The 20546-nt window shown below is 40.4% G+C and overlaps 1 protein-coding gene across 1 annotated transcript in view; it reads right to left on the reverse strand.

Moving 5' to 3' along the window:
* LYST (lysosomal trafficking regulator) overlaps window positions 1–20309 on the reverse strand; it is a 76090-nt gene extending 55781 nt beyond the window's left edge. The window contains exons 1-5 of the mRNA XM_066178819.1: window positions 20221–20309; window positions 7017–7101; window positions 5654–5852; window positions 4688–4778; window positions 596–2672 (exon numbers count right to left, since the gene is read on the reverse strand). Coding sequence (XP_066034916.1) covers window positions 596–2672; window positions 4688–4778; window positions 5654–5845 — 2360 coding nt within the window. The 5' untranslated portion in view covers window positions 5846–5852; window positions 7017–7101; window positions 20221–20309. The remainder of the gene's footprint in view (window positions 1–595; window positions 2673–4687; window positions 4779–5653; window positions 5853–7016; window positions 7102–20220) is intronic.
* Between the last annotated feature and the right edge of the window lie 237 nt (window positions 20310–20546).

A 20546-nucleotide genomic window follows, 5' to 3' on the forward strand; every position in this document is an offset into this window, starting at 1 on the left:
CATTAAACAATTACTTAATCAATTTAACAATTAAAAAAAGTATCTATTTTATGCCTTGGGAGAATGTTTGTGCCTTTTTTGGGTTGTTTTGGTTTCTGTTCTTAAACAACATTTTCGGGTAGTAGGAATTAGAAAGTTAGAAAACAGTTATTTCAGGAAAAGTAAACATCAAGACTTATTTTTGAAAGGTGGTTTCTACAGTGACCACTCTAGAAGGAAAAAGGAAACAGATCAGAAAACTATATATTCTAATTCCCACAGAAAAATGATATATCAGCCTGTTTAACAGTCCTGACTAATTTTAGAACAAGGAATGAAGAGGCAGAGAGCATGTCACACTGGACAAAGATTTTATTTGTTGCTACAGAGTTTGGTTTGTTAAAAGACCGTAACTTATGAGGAGAGAGCCCTCACTTCCTATGGTTTATGAATCTAGGCTTGTATCCTGTTACTCAAGCATTTATCTTGTTGCCACATGCAACAGCCAAACACTGCCTAGAACACAAATAAAACTTACATTCTGATCAGTAACAAATATACAAAGCTCTGTACCTAATTAGCATGTTTTCCAATAATAAACAGAAAATCAACCAACCTGGATTTTAGCAACACAGGGAGCATCTGCAAATAAACCTGAAGCACTTCAGAAGGCAAATCCCGGCTATGGTAACTGCACATGAGTTTATCAGCTGTACTCAGTCCAAGTTGCTGTTGAGCGTGGCAAGCTAGCTCAACTCCTCTCTGAAGCACAGGATTATAGATACAGTTATACAGTTTCCACTGGACCACTACATTCCCCTTTTGCATTAAGTGGCAAATATGGCTTGCGATCTGTGCTCCACGTAGTTTGTCTTCTTCAAAAATGATGTCCTGATAAGCCTCCAGTGCATGCCATCTCAACAACATATCTTCAGATCCAGTGCTAGGCAGAATTCCCTGAACTCTGCAAGATGAACTAGATGTGGGACTGGCATCACTGGAGGTGCCCTGCAAGGCATCTTCCAGCTGAGCAAGCTGATCACAGTCAACAGTACATATATTGCATGATGCCTGTATAATTTTTGGAGAGACTTCTGCTCCACCCAGTTGATCCAATATAAATTTGTTAAGGATGTTCAGTATGTGCTGTTGAAAATTTTTTAATATTGGCAACTTGGAAGCATGGAGCAATGGGAAAATCACAGACTTTGGGTCCATACAACAACATATTCCTACATTATGTACACCTGAGAGAATCTCAGCACAGGTACTACTCAAAGAAACTTGCTGCAACAAGTGCAAACACTGGTGTGCACAAACAGCAATGCAACAGCATCTCTCGGGATAATCAACTTCTCCATCAGCAGTTTCAAAAGGGTTTTTGGAAGCTTGATTTTTAAAAGCAGATACAGAGAGCCCAGAGAGATCTCTGTGGTGATTCATGAAGTGAGAGTACTCACATCGTCTGTGCCGCTTTCTTGTACACATCGATTGATGGAGCTGCTCTGATTTCACTTTTTTGACAGTGCTGATTATTTTCATGATGCTGTTGATCAGGGCTTTCAGATGCTCTGAGGCTTCCCCAGGTACACCCTCATTCTTCATACACAGCCATTCCATTTGAAGCACCGTTACTTCAAACAGCTTAAATCCCTGCTGCTGTATGAACTCATGAACCAGATCTATAGCTTGGCTAAAGTAGAATGGATTGGAAGCTGCACTTTGTAGGCAGCAGATCAAAATCTGCAAGACCCCTTCTATAACCTCAGGTAGAAGCAAGGCTCTGTGACGATATCTAGAAAATATATAGTCATCCTGAACCAGCTGCTGTAGTGTTTTCTTGTATCCTGGAGCAAAAGGACCAGGTTGCTTTTCCAAGCAAATTCTGATTTTTAATGCTGCTTTAAGTAAGTCTGTTAAATTTCTTCGTAAATTGTCAGGCATTGTTTCTGTATTGCTAATGTCTAAAGACATAAGATGCAGCACAGTTCGAAAGAGCATCCTTTGGATCAGAGCCACAGGTTCTTCTGTCCACCCTGCAGAAACTACTTCACTTTCTGTGTTACTGCTTACATTGCAGGAGTCTCCAAAACCTGATAAGAACTCTGTCAATGTGGGCACAACACTTGCTGAAAGAGCAGAGCTGTGATTCAAAGTAATATCAAATTTGCACACTTTCTCTAGGAGAGATAGTAAGACATGGCATAAGTCAAAAGGAGAGTTATCCATGTTGCTCTCAGAAGTTCCTCCGGCTGCCTCATCCAAAATCTCACGTGCTGGAATAACTTTGCTGGAACAGTCTAGAATAGGGGCACCGGTATTAGAACCTGGTACCACTTCAGGAGGCCGGCAATCACTTCTACCTCCAGGGTAGCTGTCCCTAACAGAAGGGGTTAGAAAGGGCTGCAGTAGCTGGGAACGCCTGTGCTTTGTTATCACAGCAGTCTTCTCATCAGAATTGCCCTCGGAGTCTGAGGTGGACAGCTGGGACCTCCTCGCATCTCGCACGGAGTAGCGGTGGGTGGTTTTGCGCAGGCGGCCGCTTCTCCGGGACCGAAGGCTGACTTTCCCAGGAGTCTGAAGAGATGAATGAGCGCTTCCATCTACGTTTGGTTTTTCCTGAGTAGATTTCACGGAACTTAGATTATTCTCTTTGGTCAGGCATATGTCTACTGCAAAGGGTATATTAAAATCTGTTGAAACAGAAAGATAACAAAGGAGCATTAGAGGGACGTTAGAATATGTAAAGCATTTTTGTTAATTTTATAGTTAAATACTTCCAGATTTGAAATACACAGCAAATTTGTATCTTAACTGGTCATGCACCTGTATCAGACATTTTCAGTGTAACACAGCAGCAACTCATTTTTAGGGTCCATACTGGCTATCTTTAAAGCCTAGACAAATGATTTCATTTTCCATTTAGGGTTAAACAAAAGTGTGCTAAAACGTTTCCTGAAACTTTTTTTGGCACAACTATTCTCAAAAAACCATTCTCAAAAAAGATGTCATCAGGGTAGGTGAAAGGACTTTTTGGTAAACGAACTAAAGGGAGGAAGAAAGGTCTTTTTAACTTGATGCTCCATTGTCACTTTTAGCAACTCAGCTCCTATAGGAACTGGATGTGTTAGCTCACAACCCTCTTAGCATGTATGAGGATATTGTCAGTGTTCTAGTGGTAATAAAAAAAAATAAATTTCTCTACTTATTATCAGCAAAAATCCCCAAGTATACAGAGCTCAGTCTTTTTACTACAGCATTAATTATTCCAAAGACAAGCAGCAGAAATAAAAATAGGGGATTTTAAAATAGTCAGGGACAAAAAGGAGACAGAAAGGAATAATGGTTAGGGTCCTGAATATTCCTACAAAAGCCAAGAAAAAAACCCAACTTTCAAGTATGCAGTATAAAATTTAAATCTAATTCAATGGGCAAGAACATTTTGAAGAATAAAACAGAAGTACTGCTGCTTCATTTGTATCAGTAAACTCTGATTGAACTATTGAAAAAGCAACCAGAGAAACAACTCTGAATGTTCTTGGATTAAGTCCATTGTTATTTTTAAGTAATGACAGAACGGTAATTGGATGCTTTGGGCAGTAAAATAGCTACCACAAAACAACTGCAAGTATCCTCCACCTCAAAAATTCAATATTTAGGAAAACGTCATAGTTAGTTAACAACAACAGCCCCCACCCCCACAAAGCCCCAGAAGCCCACATAATAGCTATAAACATTATTCAAGTTGAAAGAAAGATGTTTCCATGTGCAAGCACAACTGTGCCATGCTGTTTCAAAAGTCATCGTTGTGATACTCAAGGAAACATCATCTGCTTTGAAGGCAGGAAATTAATCAGGAGTACTTCACCAAACAATGGATATTACCTGCACAGAAAGAAAAAAGCTGCCTAATACAGGGGAACTTACTTCAGTCCAAGAAAAAACACAACTACTTAATGCTCAACTAGATACATCATGCTTACTCTTTCAGTACTAGGGAGGGTAATTCACAGAAGTGAAAGCTGTGCATTATGAAGTGTAAAAACCACAACATCTTGAAACCTATTTACACAACAGTCTTTAAAAATAACCTTGGAAAAGCCACTAAGCTGTCACAGAATAACCAAAACATTTCTTTAATTCCATCATGCTTACCAGGAGCATGAAAGAATTATGCAACTGAGCAAGCAGGAAAGCTTATTATATAAAAGTTCCATGAAACTGGCCCTTTAAAGACTCCAAGTCTACAAATATTAACCAAAGTCTTCAATTTAGGGGAGTTTCAAACAGCAAAAAAAACCCTGGAAGGGCTTCAGGTATGAATCCTTAGAAACTCTCTCAAACAACCAGGTAATTTCATTTACTTCACTCTCTTTGTTTTACCCTCTAGGAGGGAAAAGAATGCATCAGACAAATCTAAGAGCCCAAAACGAAACAAAAATATCTGACTCAGATCACTGCCATTTCCTTGTTCAGTTTTTACACAGCAACAACAGTATTGCCTTTCACACTGACCAAAAGCCTTTACCTTCTTGGCACAATTTTTTGGCATTTTTAAAATTTAAATTCTCTGCAGAATTCACATCTTCATTCCATGTTAGAGGATTTGTACTATAATGAGCTACTCTTGAGCACAGAGTCCTAGGCTCTGTGATAAAACACAAATCACCTCTTTTACGTGCTTAATCCTGTGAATAATCAAACATACCTATTGCTTTTTCTTCCTGGACAGGGATTTTCCACACCAATGGCAGAAGGGACAGGAGGAGGGTCAGAAGTTCTTCTCGACACGTCAGCTCCTATGTTAGGAACAAAACAAAAACAAAAGATCTTGTACTTTTAAAAAATAGATAAACCTTCTTTATTTTACCAAGCTATTAAGCATTCAGTTCCCTATGCCTTTCTGCTCTTTTAAGCACTGAAAAAACGACCTAACTGCAAAGAGTGCTATAATCATTAACTAGAGTCAAACAGAAAGCATCCAAGATATTTACTACACCTTAGCAAGTGTTTCTATACAGAGCTCTTCTAATCCCCCTTGTAGAAAGATTACCTCAAAAAAGAAAATCAGAGAAGTCAAAAGCACAAAACTTAATGATTTAAAAAAGTCAACATGAAATCCCAGACAAGTCCAAAACTTTGTTCCAAAAATGTAACAGTAAAAAAATCAAAAACGCAGAATAACCACTAAAAAATCTCCACTCCTACCAGGCTTCTAACACATACTAAGAACTTCAGGGCAGGGAAGAACTGTAGGAAGAACAGAATTCATACAGAATTCTTTTATGGCATGCACTATCAGAATGGTTTCAGTTCTAAAGATCAAGAAGTTTCAAACACAAAAAGCTGACTAAGGCATTTTGGCACTTCACGTGATTCTGGGACATGCAATTGAAGTCTCTTTCCACCCGGCTACTGCACCTGAGCTTCACACATGCCTTAGCCAAATATGAGCTGGCAAACAGGTCTGTGATTATCTAGTTTTCCATTTCCTGCTCCTGCTGAAGGACGTAGCAACTAAAACATATCTTTTTGAATTTCTACTCTTCCCAACTTACTCATGGACTCCCCATAAAAAAGAAAGCAAGCAAGCGCCAAGAACAACATGGGCCAGACAAATCCATGCAGTCAATGCTCAATACACAAATTATGACCACTTAAGAAAAGCTACTACCTGATCAATTATTGAGTTCAGAGTAGTAAGCAAAATAAACCCACGGCCTTGAACTAAGTATTGTCCCAGTGCTGCCATATGAGTTTCTTCTTCTTCATCTTCCTTGGCTTCTGTCCTCTGTACCACCGCATTGCACAGTCTGTTGACATCAGTCAAGAATTCCCGTGCCAGTGAGTTACTGGCACTGCTCATGTCTGAGCTGTAAGTAGAGGAAAGGACAGAAATTAATTCCATCAGAAAACATATTCCTTATAGGCAGAAGACTGGGGGAAAGAAGGGAGAGTTTCTTCCCTGTATCTCACCTCCTCCAAAAGAACTGAGGAATCAACACCCATGTAGGGCAGAAGGGAAAGAAAAGAAACTTAGTGAACTTCACTGAAACTTCAGCTAACAGCCCAGGACTCCAAACACTGACTTCATAAATCTAACAAGTAAGAGCCTCCAACAGAGCATTCTTTCCCACTGCACAAACCAAAGTTAACGACATTGTTCCAGCTTTTCCCTGTAACCTCTATGTGAGTTCCAACATTTGTCTGCTCCTAAAAGGTATTTGACCTGAAGCATAAGGGCAAAATATATAGCATTTACACAACATTGTACAGAAAACATATTCTGTACAATATAGTTTATTTGAACTATACCATGTTATGTATTCCAACAATATGCAGATTGTTTCAAGGGGAAAAGAAAAAATTACTGAACTCAGATAATTTTGGGAGTTGCAAAAGTACAATGCTTTAGATTTACAACTAAACCAGACAGTATTTTCCTTCTGGGTAGCAGTCACTACTAGAGTGTGCTTAATTCAAGAGACAATTCTGCCATTGTTCAGGAGGAAATACCAAAAATATTGGTTCTGCTTCCCAGACTGATTAATTTTGCTTTGGATGCTCAGCACTAGTACATGGAGAAACATTTAACTCAAACAAGACAAGAAATGCAAGACTCAGCTGTAGAAAACTCTCAGGAGGATCAAAGAAGAAAGCAAAACAAAAACAGTAATCAGTGGTGGCAGCTATGGAAACAAGATGATTAAATCCACATAAACCTCACTTAACGAGTGCTACAGCACATTTAACTCCTATTTCCATATAAACAGCAGAAGTAAAAGCTTCAAAAGTCGAATACTTTCATCATATCCAAGGACAGAATGCAAAAAAAAAAAAAGCCATATAACTTTCAATGTAACGTTTGAATATAACGGATTGATTATTGTGTAATTATTAGGTAAAAAAAATATGACCCTGTAAGTAAAATCAAGTTTCTTTGCACTAATGGTACAGAAAGCTCCTTCTGGTAGCAAAACTGCAAACACTTACACATTTAATGACATTCACTGTAGAAATAGCAAAAAAATTCTTACCAGAATCACTTTGCCAGCTTAACACATTTATCTCCTATCTGGAAGAACAAGCAAATATATTCTGGAAATTTCACTCTTGGTTCACCTGTTTTTAGAAACAGAAAAATATCATGGTTAATATTATTTTTAAAGTTATTTTATGATACCTATTTGAAACTTAGGAAGAGTCCTTGAGGGGTTTTTCGAGCTTTAAAGCTCTGTTTTTCATTTTTAGCTCAAGATTGTGCACAACTGAAATCCGATTACAGAGAAAATAATTGGCATACATGAGATAAGTTAACGTAATAAAATCTGTTCATTTGTAAAACGCAAAATGAGCTAGGTACACAAGTTTAAATAATTCTCTCTAGAAACAGCACAAGGTTTTAGTGATCACTACCTGCATATATAATATTTGAAGGACTTGCAGCTCCAGGTACAAGTGAGGGATGGAAGAAGAACTGAATTATGCAGTCAGGTGTTGACGCAAATGCATCTCAAATCTGTCCTAGTCTGTCCTGACAGAATACCAATTCTCTATTACACTAAGCACTAGGGAAGATGTAGTTAATAGAAATTGAAAACTTGTCAGTGTGAAACTCATCATTTGGAAATCTTTCACTGGGAATGCAAAGAGTAGTAACCAAGAAAAGCCTCAAAAACATTAAAATACTAAAGGTCTCCAGGTGAGCACTCAAAAGACATTAATTACATCCACAGTTAATTGTGAGAAAAAAACCAAAACACAACAGATGGGGAGAGGGGAAAAAAGGAAAGAAAAACACAGAACTCATTGGTTTAGTATTCTCAGATGGGAAGTAAATAAAAATTTCAGCTTAAAGTTATGATGAGCATGAACGTTACACGACAGACTTCCTTAAGAAAAGGCACAAACACTATAGGTCACCCAGGCAAGCACCAAATAATTGACCTCCTTTTGACTGCTAGGAAACATGTTTCATCCACAGCCTCAGAAAAAACTAACTTTCCCATTCAGCTAACAGTCACAATTTATTGAAATAGCACAGTTTAAGCAGCTACTGGTTTTGCAGTTGCACCAGACTAACAGACACAGAGATAAGCTGTCCATCATGTTTTTGTGTCCTTCCAGCTGAAGCTTCAGTCTCCTGAACTGCTTGCCTGGTTACATGGATTTAACACACGCTGCCATATTCTGTCAAAAGGGTGGATTCCCAATCTTAGTAGCAGGATAAAGTATGATTTTGTTGCCATTAACACATAAAGACATTAAGCATATATTCTTAATTTAATATAGAATGGGTAAGGAATAAAGATGCTCTGATTCTACAGTGCAGAAAAAAAAATTGTAAAGAGATACCGTGCTGGATAATGGGAAACTTCTTTTAGGATTTGTTTCAACAAGTGCTAGCTAGTTCTGAGTTGTATTTATTTCTTTTCCTGCAATGAAGTTTTGAAACAGACTGACAGCACAAACCTATCTTTGCAACAGCTGGTGGTACAATCTAACTGAGCCGTATGAGAGCAGAAAGAAACCTACTAGAACATTGTACACAGTCCCAATGAGACATTAACAGTTTTACAGTTCTGAAATACACTGTGTCAGGGCTTCACATAGCCAACCCCAGGAAAAAAAAAAAAAAAAAAAAAAAAAAAAAAAAAAAAAAAAAAAGCCATTTCATTTGCTAGAAGAATATGACTACCCTAATCCATAAAAATCACCTCTACTACATAGTATTTATTTATAAAAGGAAAAAACTCACAAGTTAAAAAAAATCACTTCACTGTGAATAATCTGATATTCTCCTGCCCTTTTCATGCTCATCTTTGCATCATGTCCATTATTCAACCTGTATCGTGTCTGCCCTCTGACCCCTTTCTGCACCACCTCTCAAGGGAGTTATTTCCTATTTACTGTTGTGGTAGAAACTGATTTCTTGCATTTTCTCTGAACTTCTTTTCATTTTTATGAAGTTCCTAATCAACTGAGCATGTTAAAGTGTAAAACTGTCTTGTACTTCAGTGGACTTCGAAAGAAAATATCAAAATTGTCCTTAATAGGATGGAACTCAAAAATAAGACCAATTTAGCTATCTTGAATACTGAATCATAAGTATACTAAATTTGCATCATGCTAATGATTAGACGTTATCTCTAACAACAGTAGAATTTGTGGAAAGAAGGAAATGCAACAAAAGCACAGTCAGAACTAGTACACTAGTACTAGTATAGTAGAGTGAACTGGGCCTTTTCCTTAGTTATGTTTTCAGCAATACATTGCCCAGAAAAACCTGGAATGTCCACTAAATAGCAGCATCATAATAAAACACAGTACTAAGTCAAAAGCCCATAACACTGGTTTATCACTTTCAGAAACTGTTCCCCAAGAGCTACAGCAGGAGTAAAAGACAACTAGATAACATATAGCTACATGAAGATGTTCATTTATTTACCTTTCCCAGCTTTCTGTTTCAGGTAAGAGATAAACATTGACCAGGCATGGCATGGCTACAAGTCCTTTTACGTACAGACTGCAATGAAGCTGCTTTTTCAGTAGCTACTAAAATTAATGCTTTGAAAAAAAACCCTTAGTTTCTAGAAGACATTGTGCAATCAAGTTTTTTCTGGCCTCCAGTTCAAAACTTGCAGCCTTTTCACCCATTCTGTAGAATAAAGTATATATACAAGTCATCTCTGGCCAACAAACACTAAATTTAGTTTATACAGTATTCATTTCAATTAGCAAATGTTTATTCCAGCCTCATAGCTGGTACTTAATGTTTACGCTCTGGAGAGCACACTTGTTACCTTTTCAAGGATTTTAACATTAATATATCAATCATTATTTAATCAGATTCAGTCCGGGGTTCAACTTTCAATTTAAGTTCAAGCTTCTATTAGCAGAGGACACATACATAATGAAGAGCATCAGCATGTTATTAACACTAAGACACCCCACAAGAGGCTTCTGCTACTGTAGCAGAGATTGTCAGGGTTATTGCAGAAACTAAGTTTAGCTTGTTAGTGGCAGACAGCAATTTCGATTGTCTGGTTAAAGAAATTCACTAACAATTAGACTAAGAATTAAAACCTCTGTGCAAACTGGGGAAGAAGAGAAAGTGCATAAGAGCATGCAATAGAGAAATACACATGCAGTGTGGCCTGGAATGAAATGGGAAGTACAGTGCTGCCTTGAAATCTGTATGTGGTGGGAAAATGCAAGTAAAGGCTGGGAGTAATGCATCACCAAAATCAGCGTTCTTCCTTTCCTGTTCTTTTGATATGATTCAAAACTTTACACAAGCTGGAAAGAAATACCCAGCTGACATTGCCAAAATAGGCTACACAGCAGGAGCAACACAGACAGAAAGAAAACAGGAACCTGCAGTTTAAGCATCTCAGAAAGCTTGAGACACTTTGATGCTTTGCATCACTGATGCAGGGCAATCAGCCAAAAGAATACAAAAGCTTACAAAACACAGTGAACATTTGCTAACCATCCAACAACTCGGTCAAAACATGAGCGAACAAGAGCAAAACCAAGACATTTTAAGTTTGGTTCATTCTCAAAGCAGACATACCAGACAGCACTCCAACTCCACAGAAGACCTCCTGCTTAATATTTTCAACCACTTTCTGCACTGTCCTCTGCTAATATTTATTAACTACTTGCAGCTACAGAAGCAGAAAAACCTATTACATACTAAGGCAGTGCTGCTCCAACCATGACATTGCATGTGATAAAACCTCTTAACACACAGAATTTATTAAAAGACTGCAGGTAACTGTCAATTTTTTGGCACAGTGCTATTTTTGACCAAGTATTTGATTTCATCAAGGAGTTCAGTAACCAGCTTTTGGCCTTATGTGTGATCCACTAGACCAATGTTATTTCTGAACAAGTCATTCAGAGTCTCTCCCCCTGGAACAAAGAAAAAGGTGAAAACCAAAAATACTTGGTATGTTTGGATAAATAACACCTGCACTGTCCTTTAAACAAGCCAGGGAAGTGTGCCAAGTGCACAAGTAAACAAGTATTATTTTAATGAACCCTCAAAAGTATGGTGAGACCATCAGGGTAATGATGTTTCAGTATGCACAAGCGTGTTTATGTCTGTATAATCTTAATATTGCCACTTTGTGTATTAAGTCCCATCTCACTTAAGGAGGATGTTTGTCTTGCAACACCTGAAGCTTGAGAGTCCTGCTTCTCCAAGTATTGTAAGCGTTCTATAGGTATGTTGTTTACTTGTGTTCTACCGCCACGGCATTAAAAATTTAATCCATGAAGCTCAGTCCTTATACAACCTGAGAATTAGAAAATTTCTACCTTTTGTGGATGTGCAAGCATTTTATCTTACACTGAAAAAAAAAAAAAAAAGATTTAAAGGAATTATCTGTGCTTACTGAAAATAATAGTCCTTAAAGAAATAAAAACAGGCATTTTCATATTGTGTATGGTTAGGGAACACTGACATGATGGCTAAACTAGCCATTCATCACGTAGAATAGGAATGCCAAGGGAAAAAAACAAAAGACATCAGACAAATAATAAGCCAGGTTTGTTCAAATAAAAGAAACAGGTGTTTTCCAAAATACCTGTCATGTATATATTTATAAAATCAAGTCAGCAAACATACCCAAGGCTACAGACCCTTTGAGGTACAGGTACACAGAGGCATTACAGCAGGTGCAGCCAGGTGACCTTCTCAGAAACAGGGCTGTCATCCTTCTGATCAAGACCCAGACCTGTGGTGTACCACACAGTGAAATAAGAAAGAAAAAGCCAAACCCTTGCTTACTCCCAAATTATAATTTCCCATGGATTTTCAGGCCTCAGGTTTTTTTGATAGCTGGAAATCAAACTCGTGGGTAATGTCTTTGGGCACAAAGATGGTTGCAGACTATACTTCCAAAACCTGGTCAGCTTAGTCTTTCAAAATATAACCTATAAGGTATTTGCTAGAGTTTAATCAGCATCCTGTGATATATTCTGACCTGTGTTTATGTCTGCTCTCCCCAACACGAACGTTTCTAGAATTTCACTTGTCTAGCATAACTGTTGGTGAGACCAGCTCTAAATGATAGGATTATTACTCAGAGGTATCTCAGATTAACATGTACACATTATTCTTATACACACACCCCACCCCCCCAGTTCATGTTTTTCTGTTCAAGTTTCCAAAGTGTCATCTTGGGACATTTTTTCTTGCTAAAATTCAGCAGGTTGTCAGGTTCTGCCTTGAGTTATGAAGAACAAAATTCCTTTAAAAGTTAACAGATTATCAACAATTTCCTCCTTTTGAGTCTGGGGGAAATACCACTGAGACAGAGCTAATGGCGAAGAATCCCACAGGCTAGCTGCATATTAGACAAGTGCTTTGAGACAGCTTCTCAACTTCATGTGGAATTTTATTTAGTCATCAAACAATATGAAACACCTGTGAATACATTCTTGTCAAGCCTGAAATCAAGCAAAAAGAAATGAGAGATGATTCATCTAACAAGATAAAAAGTACAACACTAATGAAAGACAGGCTCTCAAACAACCACCTACACTCAAGTTATACATTAGCCCTGTATACATGCTATACTCAAGTTTATGCTAAGATTGTGGTCTTAGACTAACCAAAGTCTTTAACAACAACATGGTTGTCATCCAAATTAAATCCATTCCAGTTCATTTAAAATTTTCATATTTCAGACCACTGCATATGGGCACGGAGAGTAAGCATTCCTTACAAGAGGCATGGGGAAAGCCGGGGCCCTTCAAAGATAATCATTGTAGCACTAACTGTGTCAAAAACAAATACGCCTGCTCTCATGGACTTCAGCTAAAAAGCACTGAAGAACACAGTGCTGCTACCAATATCATGAAAAAATGCTGCCAACAAGCTTTGTTAGCAGAATTGAAGACTAGAATCTCTTTCTGATCTTATCTAAAGCGTCAGAGGCCAACATCTCTGGAAACACATGGTACTAAAGGAAGGAACTGAAAAATATTTCACCACAATCTATGAAAGACCAGTAACTTCTTACAAAAGAAAAATGAAGGATGAAGATCTGTAAAACATTTGGCAGTGGCAAGGCAATAAGTGAGTGAGCCTTGTTCTGAAAGCTACTCAAGAGTGCAAACGAGTTCTTCTCCTAATCAAAATACATACAAGTAATACTCCTAAATACCTTCTTCCATACTTTAGGTTTGATACTTTAACTGCAGAACTGACTACAAGCAAGCTTTAACAGTCAAGGCTGCACAGTAACAACTAAATCTAAAGATCAAGACTAACCTCCACAGACTGTAAATTGAAAGGAAAGCAGCAGTCTACTACTATGACAGGTAAGTCAGAAGTTCAGTGCCACAGCCTCCAGTACTGAGCCCAGAGAGAGCAGCCCTCCATGACCAGGCAGACTTTGTGGTATGCTCTTACACTAACCCACAGTACTGGAGATAGTGGGGTCTCTGTGACCGCAGCTGAGGCCACACCACAAGTTGGCAGACCACCCTGCATTTTGAACAACAGATGTCTGCTCCAAACATGAGCTAGAGGATCATGCAAAACTTTTTGTAATTTATGATCTTAGACACTTTGATTGTACCAATACTTGGAGAAAGAGAAGAAGTAAAGATTTGAGCACTCTTGAGTGCTTGAGGCGCTCTTGCTGAAGGGATATGAGTGAGTAAAGGCTATCCTAAATGAAAGCTTAGTAGTTAGAGGATTAAAACTACAAAGTGCTTAAGATAAGTTTTGACATTGTGACTAAAGGACCCACTAAGAGAAATTAAGAGGGGAAGATCAATGATCAGAATTTTTAAAAAAAAAAAGTCATTAAAGGGCTGGAGACTAATTCAACTTCAGAATCTTTAAAACTGGTCAGTGGAGTTGGTGTTTTCTATTAGAAACCAGATGCATACAGAACGATAGGTAAACACTTCTAAAAGTGGCAATTTAAAAAGTTACCTATATAACTGAGAGTTACATATAGTGCTATTCCTGTTAAGCTCAGTATGCCAGCTTTTTACTAAGTGAGAACAGCTTTGGTGGTGTTAGGGAAGCAGACCCTGTATTTCCTCCAGGCTCTACAGCAAAGAGGCATTTGCTTCAGCTGTCCCTCTTGCACTGAACTCGATCCAGACGTTCCAGTCAACATTCCAGATAACTGCAGGCAAAATGACTCACATCATCTCACTTCACATAGCTTTTCTCCAATGGAAATGCAAATAAGGAACAGCAAGGGTTTTTAACTTTTTTGAAGTTTAAACAGCACTCCAGATTTTTCAAGGAGTACAGACTCCAACAGAAAAATTATAATTAATAATTACACTTTACTATATATAATAATGACCAAAAATATGATGTTTCCCAGTATACCTATTACTGGATAGACAAACATTTAACAAAATGCTGAATCATCAGAGAAAAACCCTTAATCCACCAAAATGCAGAGAAGAAAACTGGCCAAACTAGGAAGTCCCCAATTATAAATATGTATCACTCATGAATACACACACACACAAAAAAAAAGATTTTACACTGCTGAGATGCATGAAGGATGCCAGATGAGGGCACATACATAGGCAAGTAGCATTTTTCAGTAAGCAAACATCCTATCATAATTTTCGCTGCAAATGCTAAGGACTTAGCGGGACACCAATAATCAAATTTGCTTTATAACTGATGTAATTTAGGCTTCTAAAAATAGTTCTGGAGTAATTAGGAGTACCTTCTGGAGTGGAAAATACACCCCCACATCCCCCCCAGCATTTCCTCTATATATTCAGACACATAAAGGAAGTTTTCTGCTTTCCTTTGATCTTTTCTTAATTGAAACATGCAAATACAAAGTGAAACTACACATTCATCACTGACTCAAACCTCCCCATATCATTGAAAGATGCAAGTGATACAAAGAAAAATGATAACAATCATGTAACATAGTTTTACACTTGAGGGCTTTTGCTTTGTTTTCTCTACAGCAAATCACAAGAACATTTGATCTCCGTTCTTGGAAAGTAGGATTGTTAAACACCCTTGCCTTCCAACAGAAGGACTAGCACTTTTTTGGTTAATTTTAAGACTATTTCAGTGTCTGTTTAATGAATCAAAACTGGACAGAGGTCAACTTCCGAAATCTTATAACAATTATTATATTACTGGATTTTTATCAGGTCCTGCAACAGAATTATAAACTGTCAGGAACATTTCTTGTTCTAAATCTCAAATGTTTACCTTACTAATTCATCTTTTTCCAGAATTAAGGCATTAAGAACTATTCATCCCTTCAGATTGCTGTTTCTGTTACACAATCCTCATCTTTTAGTTAATACACTAAGGTCTACCAAATCAGTAGCTAACTAAAATTAACAGATCTAGTTACATACTTTTTGTCATTTATTCCCACAAAGAACATAAAGCTTTGGCAAATTCCTCCACAATACTGAAGAGGAAGAGATGATGTCAAGTGTTTGCTGAAATAAAACTGCACAGAAGTTAACATCAGTTTCAATACTTCCAACAAACCCCTGCATTTGGCACTACCTGACAGTAATTCCTCCTGATATTTCATCTTTCCAACTTTCTCTTGGGAAAACAGAAAGGTTTTTCTCTACTGACAAAAGCTGAAAAAATCAGAAACTCCCTCCTCCCACCTCCCAGTTAGTACTTCATGCTCCCATACTTTCCAATGGAGCATGGTGACAGCTTCTAACTGAAGCCAAGGAGCTCAACTTTCTGGGCGCAGGGAAAGAGAGCAAAGAACTCATAAACGTGAGAATTTAGCTGAGATTGTCAGAGTGGTTGAGCAGGCAGCTGAGAGTCTTCCACCATCTTTTGCAAAGCACCATTCGTGGCTTGCCTTCCACTTCCCACCTTTTATATTATCCAGGAATGGTTCAACAACCCCACAGAAACACAAGTGTCACAGGGCAAGGCCCAGATGTCTGCAGGGAGCTACACAAGCTCAGAAGTGCAGAAGACAACGCTTTCCCACTGCATGGTCACTGCAAAACCACAGTAAGAGCAGGCAGCTGGGAGTTATTTATGGGGGAGAAGCTGACTAAGAAACAGAGGACAGAAAAGCAGAAGAATAGAAGGCCTGGCTCCTATGTAACACACCAAAATCACAAAATCCATGAGGTACAGAATATGAAGGAAGATTCAACGTGCAGTAGTGGCTAAAAAAAGCTAGAGCAAGTTTAGAGAAATATCCAAAACAAAGATACAGTAGAAGTTCCAGCAGGTACAGGCACCAAGATCCAGCATTATTCCTGGACCTCACTACATGGATGACAGTATTACACACTTATCCCTTCTTCAACATATATAAGCTAAGTAATTTCACAGGGATTTTTTTCCATTTTGCTCTCTTACTCAGCATCAGATTTAATCTGTATCTTCACACAACACAGTTACCTAACAATCACACTGAGAAGATTCACACTTAAATAATTGGCACTAAAAAAACCTGACTTCCAAGAAAAACAGATTTTAATCAGACCCCAGGCTATAAACATGAAACAAAGAGCTAATAGCTTACAGCAAGAAAAAAACTTAAGACTACATAGAGCCTTCTCCTTTCCCATCACACATTTCAGTATCACTTCTGTATAGAGTGCTCCCTTTGGAAGCAAGACTTCACCTTGCACTAATTTCAAAGTCCCTGAGAGCCATGTTCAAATGCAAGACCTGAATGCAAACAGAGGAAGAGAAAAACTGATTCAGCACATACCACACTGCTTTGTTAGTTCTCCACAGGCCACGACAGTTGAATCAGAAACTGTGCTGAACCTCAGTAAAAGGCCCCATCTCCAAAATGCAGCCAGGGTAGAGTTATACAAGACAGCTCAGCCCACCTGACAACTCATGACTAGCAAGAAGGTGCTTCTGTTCTTCCCCAGCACCTCTTCTCTTCCTCTTAACTCCAGCACTCCACTCATCCAGTTCCTTCTTGATGTGGCCCACCCCAACAGCTTTGCAAAAAACTAGGGGTTTTTTCAGCTGGATTTGTTGTTGTTGAATTGCCATATTGAGGGATCAGGCAGTTGTCACTGTCAGTGAAGGGAAGGCTGCAGGAGGGAGATTTCCTCCTTCAGCAGTATCAAGCTACTCAATCAGCTTAGCAAGCTCAGACAAACCAGTCCAAATCACACAACAGAAGTCTCTTCTACCTGATCTTGTCCCAGGTGTACCATCCTCAGATCAGTGCTGTCACAGGAACCTATAGCTGCAGTGACACCAGCTCAACTACTTGATACTATCTGAAGGCCCATGAACCTTCAGCAAGCAATGATTTGCCAAAGTACCTGATATTTTCACAACCATCTCTGAACTGGAAAAGAAAGCAAGAGACAAAATAATCCCAGGCATATATACATAAAGGCTTCCTTCCACTGCATATTACAATCCTTTTCTAACAATAAAATCCAATTTTCCAACAAACATAGCAAAAAAAAGATGCAGTAGTGACATCTCATACAACAGCTACTACAGCTCCCAGCTAAGGAAGCCCACAGAGTTTGAGCTCCCCACTCCTCAAAAAGGAATAAAACAGGTATTAGTGCGGTCTTGTCAACAACAGCTGTTCACTGCACAGAACTGCAATTCACCCAGAGAGGACAAGCAGGCGTGTTCTGGACAGCACTTCCTGGTGCAGCAGAACCCTCGTACAAAATGATCATTTCACCCTACATTCCCCTCTGCTCCTTTCTGCCCTCAAAAGACAAGGATCAAAATTAGTTTTGCTTCATATTTCCTCCATGGGCAATATTATCTTATTTGAAAAGAGACCACCATGGCAATGGCAAAATTCTGCAAGTACAAAGGAAATATTAAATGACCAGCTGCAAGGGTGTACAATTTCATACTAATAAGGAAGCACCATGGTCTATTACAAAAATCACTGACAATAGAAATACAGAGCTGAGCTTCCTGAAGTGCTTGTTCATGGAATCACAGTATTTCCTTATGCTCTTTGAGCTCGGCTGCAAAGAGAACTATATGAAAACAGCTACTTTCAGTAAGCGTTAAGAATGCAGTTTCTCTTTCCCACTGTTTACATATCCAGTGTCTAACTTTCCAACAGATCCTATACTATTGTTCAAAGTAGTCACAGGCTCTTTCCTTACTGTCTTAAGCTGCACTAACAACTGATGTGGTAGCACATGAAAAACCAACCAGGGACTACCAGAAAGGAGGAAGCAAAAGAAGCATCAAAGAAGAATCTTAATTAAATGGTTATTAACCTTACAGAATCTTAATTAAATGGTTATTAAACCTTACATTTACCTTCTTACAATCAAACATTTTTTATGGAAATCTGTCTTTGAGTATGGTTAAAAAAAGTCACAGGGCAAGGAGAAAGGGAAGGCAGGAAGTGAGTGACATCAAAAAAGCTCCTCTTAAGAAATCTGTACACAGTCTTATAAACCAAGTGGCAACTGACTTCCTGTGGCAACTGGCTTTGATTTTAGAAGTATTGAAAACTATATGCTTTTAGCTTGCAAGAGTCTCTCCCCAAAGGACAACAAGGAAGAACAATTAAATTTAAAAATCCTAGAAAATTATGGGGTTTTTTCCTTATCTATGATAATACATGAAAACAATATTATTTTTCATTCACTCTATTTTAAAAATCCACCAGAAACTCTCAGAGCCAGTAAACCAGAGATTTTCTAATGCACCTGAGAGAATGCTTCCTTCTTTGCACTTCTGGTCTGCGAGCCAACAATACAGGCAGAAAGGAGACTCAAGAATATTTTCCTGAGTCCTTATCACCCTGTACCTCCATTATGATAAAAGCTCTATGCAGACATGGTCTCCTGTCCAAGCAAGCAAAATCTGATCCTTCCTTTAGGAAAGGTTATATGTTCCAGACACCTCTTTTCTGCTACCTAGCACAAGATTATGATACACATGACAAAAACAGAGAGTTGTCCACCACCTCATCAGCAACAGTACACAAGCTTGTGCGACTAGCTCCAAGTTTCCTGTAGATCCTTATAATGAAGTCTTATTCACATGACACTACAAGCAAGAAGAAAAAAAAAGAAAAAAGTCTGCCATCCAGTTTTTCTTCTTTAGCCAGTCCAATTTATAAGCACATTAGATGCTTTTCCAACTCCTAGGCCATGACATTCAGTCATCTGATCTTTCTGAATTTCTTCAATTGCTCTGCTGTCTCTCATACAAGAGGTTTTATTTTCACTTCCAGTGATGCACTTGCTTTTCTTGCCTTCTCCCTTCACTGCAGATGTCAGTAAAAAGGCAGCTCTTTAGTTCCTCTGGGGATATCAGGCAAAATCCAATTCTTAGATGCTTGCTTTCCTCTCGGAGAAGCATCTTTGAACATTCTCCTCACACTCAAAGAACATGGAGAAGAGTTCCCATCGCTCCTCTGTCCACTCATTTTGATGCACACTTTTGAAAAAGGGCAGTCCAGGTGCTGAAACGCTGCGGTTCTTGTATATTCCACGTCCGCCAGCGTTATCAGGTTTCCGTGAACAGCCCACGTTTGCTTTTCTTCAACCCTAATGTGCAACACACGCCCGGCCGACAGCAAAGGCTTTGTGTCCGCGCCGACACCTCGCCCAGCGCTGCCCACCGCAGGCAGCGCACACGGAACGGGTCGGGCTGGAAGGGACCACAGCGGGGCATTTGCTCCAAGCTCCCTGCTCAAGCAGAGACATGCTAGAGCACGTGGCACGGGATTGAGACCAGGCGGTTCCTGAACATGTCCAGTGAGGGAGACTGCACAACCTCTCTGGGCAATCTGCTCCAGTGCTCGGTCACCCGCGCAGCATCCCGGCAACACGGGAGGGGGCGGAGGAGAACCCGCATGCACCGCCAGGACACGCACACCGGGTACTAAACGTCGCCTTTCGGCAAAGGCCGAGGCCTCCCGTCAGCAGGGACCGCTCCGGGCCGCCGAGCGCCGGGAACACTGGGGCCCCGAGCCCGCGGCGCCCCTCCTGCCGCCGGCGGCCGCCGCTGCCCGGCAGCCCCGGGGCGGGCCGGGCCCCGCCCGCGCCACCTCCGGCGGCTCTTCCGCCTACTACTGCCGCCGCCGGGCTGCCCGGAGCCTCCAGCGGCATCTCCGGGCGGCAGCGCCGCTGACAGCCCGCCCCGGCCCCGCGGCTGCCGGCCTCGGCCCGCCGAAACCCGCGGGCAGGGCCTGCGCTGCGCGCCCTCCCACGGCCCCGCGCCGCCGGGCGAGCCCCCCGCGGTGCCGGTGCCCGTCCCGCCCTTACCCGCTCCTCTCCCCGCCAGAGCCGACGCGCCCGGCCGCCCGCTCCGCTCTTATCCCGCTGACAGCGTCCCGGCAGCCCATGGCGGGAGGTTCCTGCCCGGCCCCGCCGCGCCGCCCGCCCCCGTCTCCCCGGCAACACAGCGCCCGCCCCGCTCCCGCCCGCGCCTCCCGCCCGCCGGGCTGGGCTGGCCGGGCTGGCGGCGCAAGGGCGCTCCTGGAAGTGCCGCGGCCATCCTGGGACTGCCGGCCCCCCCGGCCCCTGTGGTCGGGCCGTGACAGCTCCCGGCAAGTGACACACGGTCAGCCGGTCCGCCTGCAGCTCCTGCT

This window comes from Chamaea fasciata, unplaced genomic scaffold (genome assembly GCF_029207755.1).
Source record: "Chamaea fasciata isolate MVZ Bird 193981 ecotype frontalis unplaced genomic scaffold, bChaFas1.0.hap1 SCAF_3, whole genome shotgun sequence".
Taxonomy (NCBI): domain Eukaryota; kingdom Metazoa; phylum Chordata; class Aves; order Passeriformes; family Sylviidae; genus Chamaea; species Chamaea fasciata.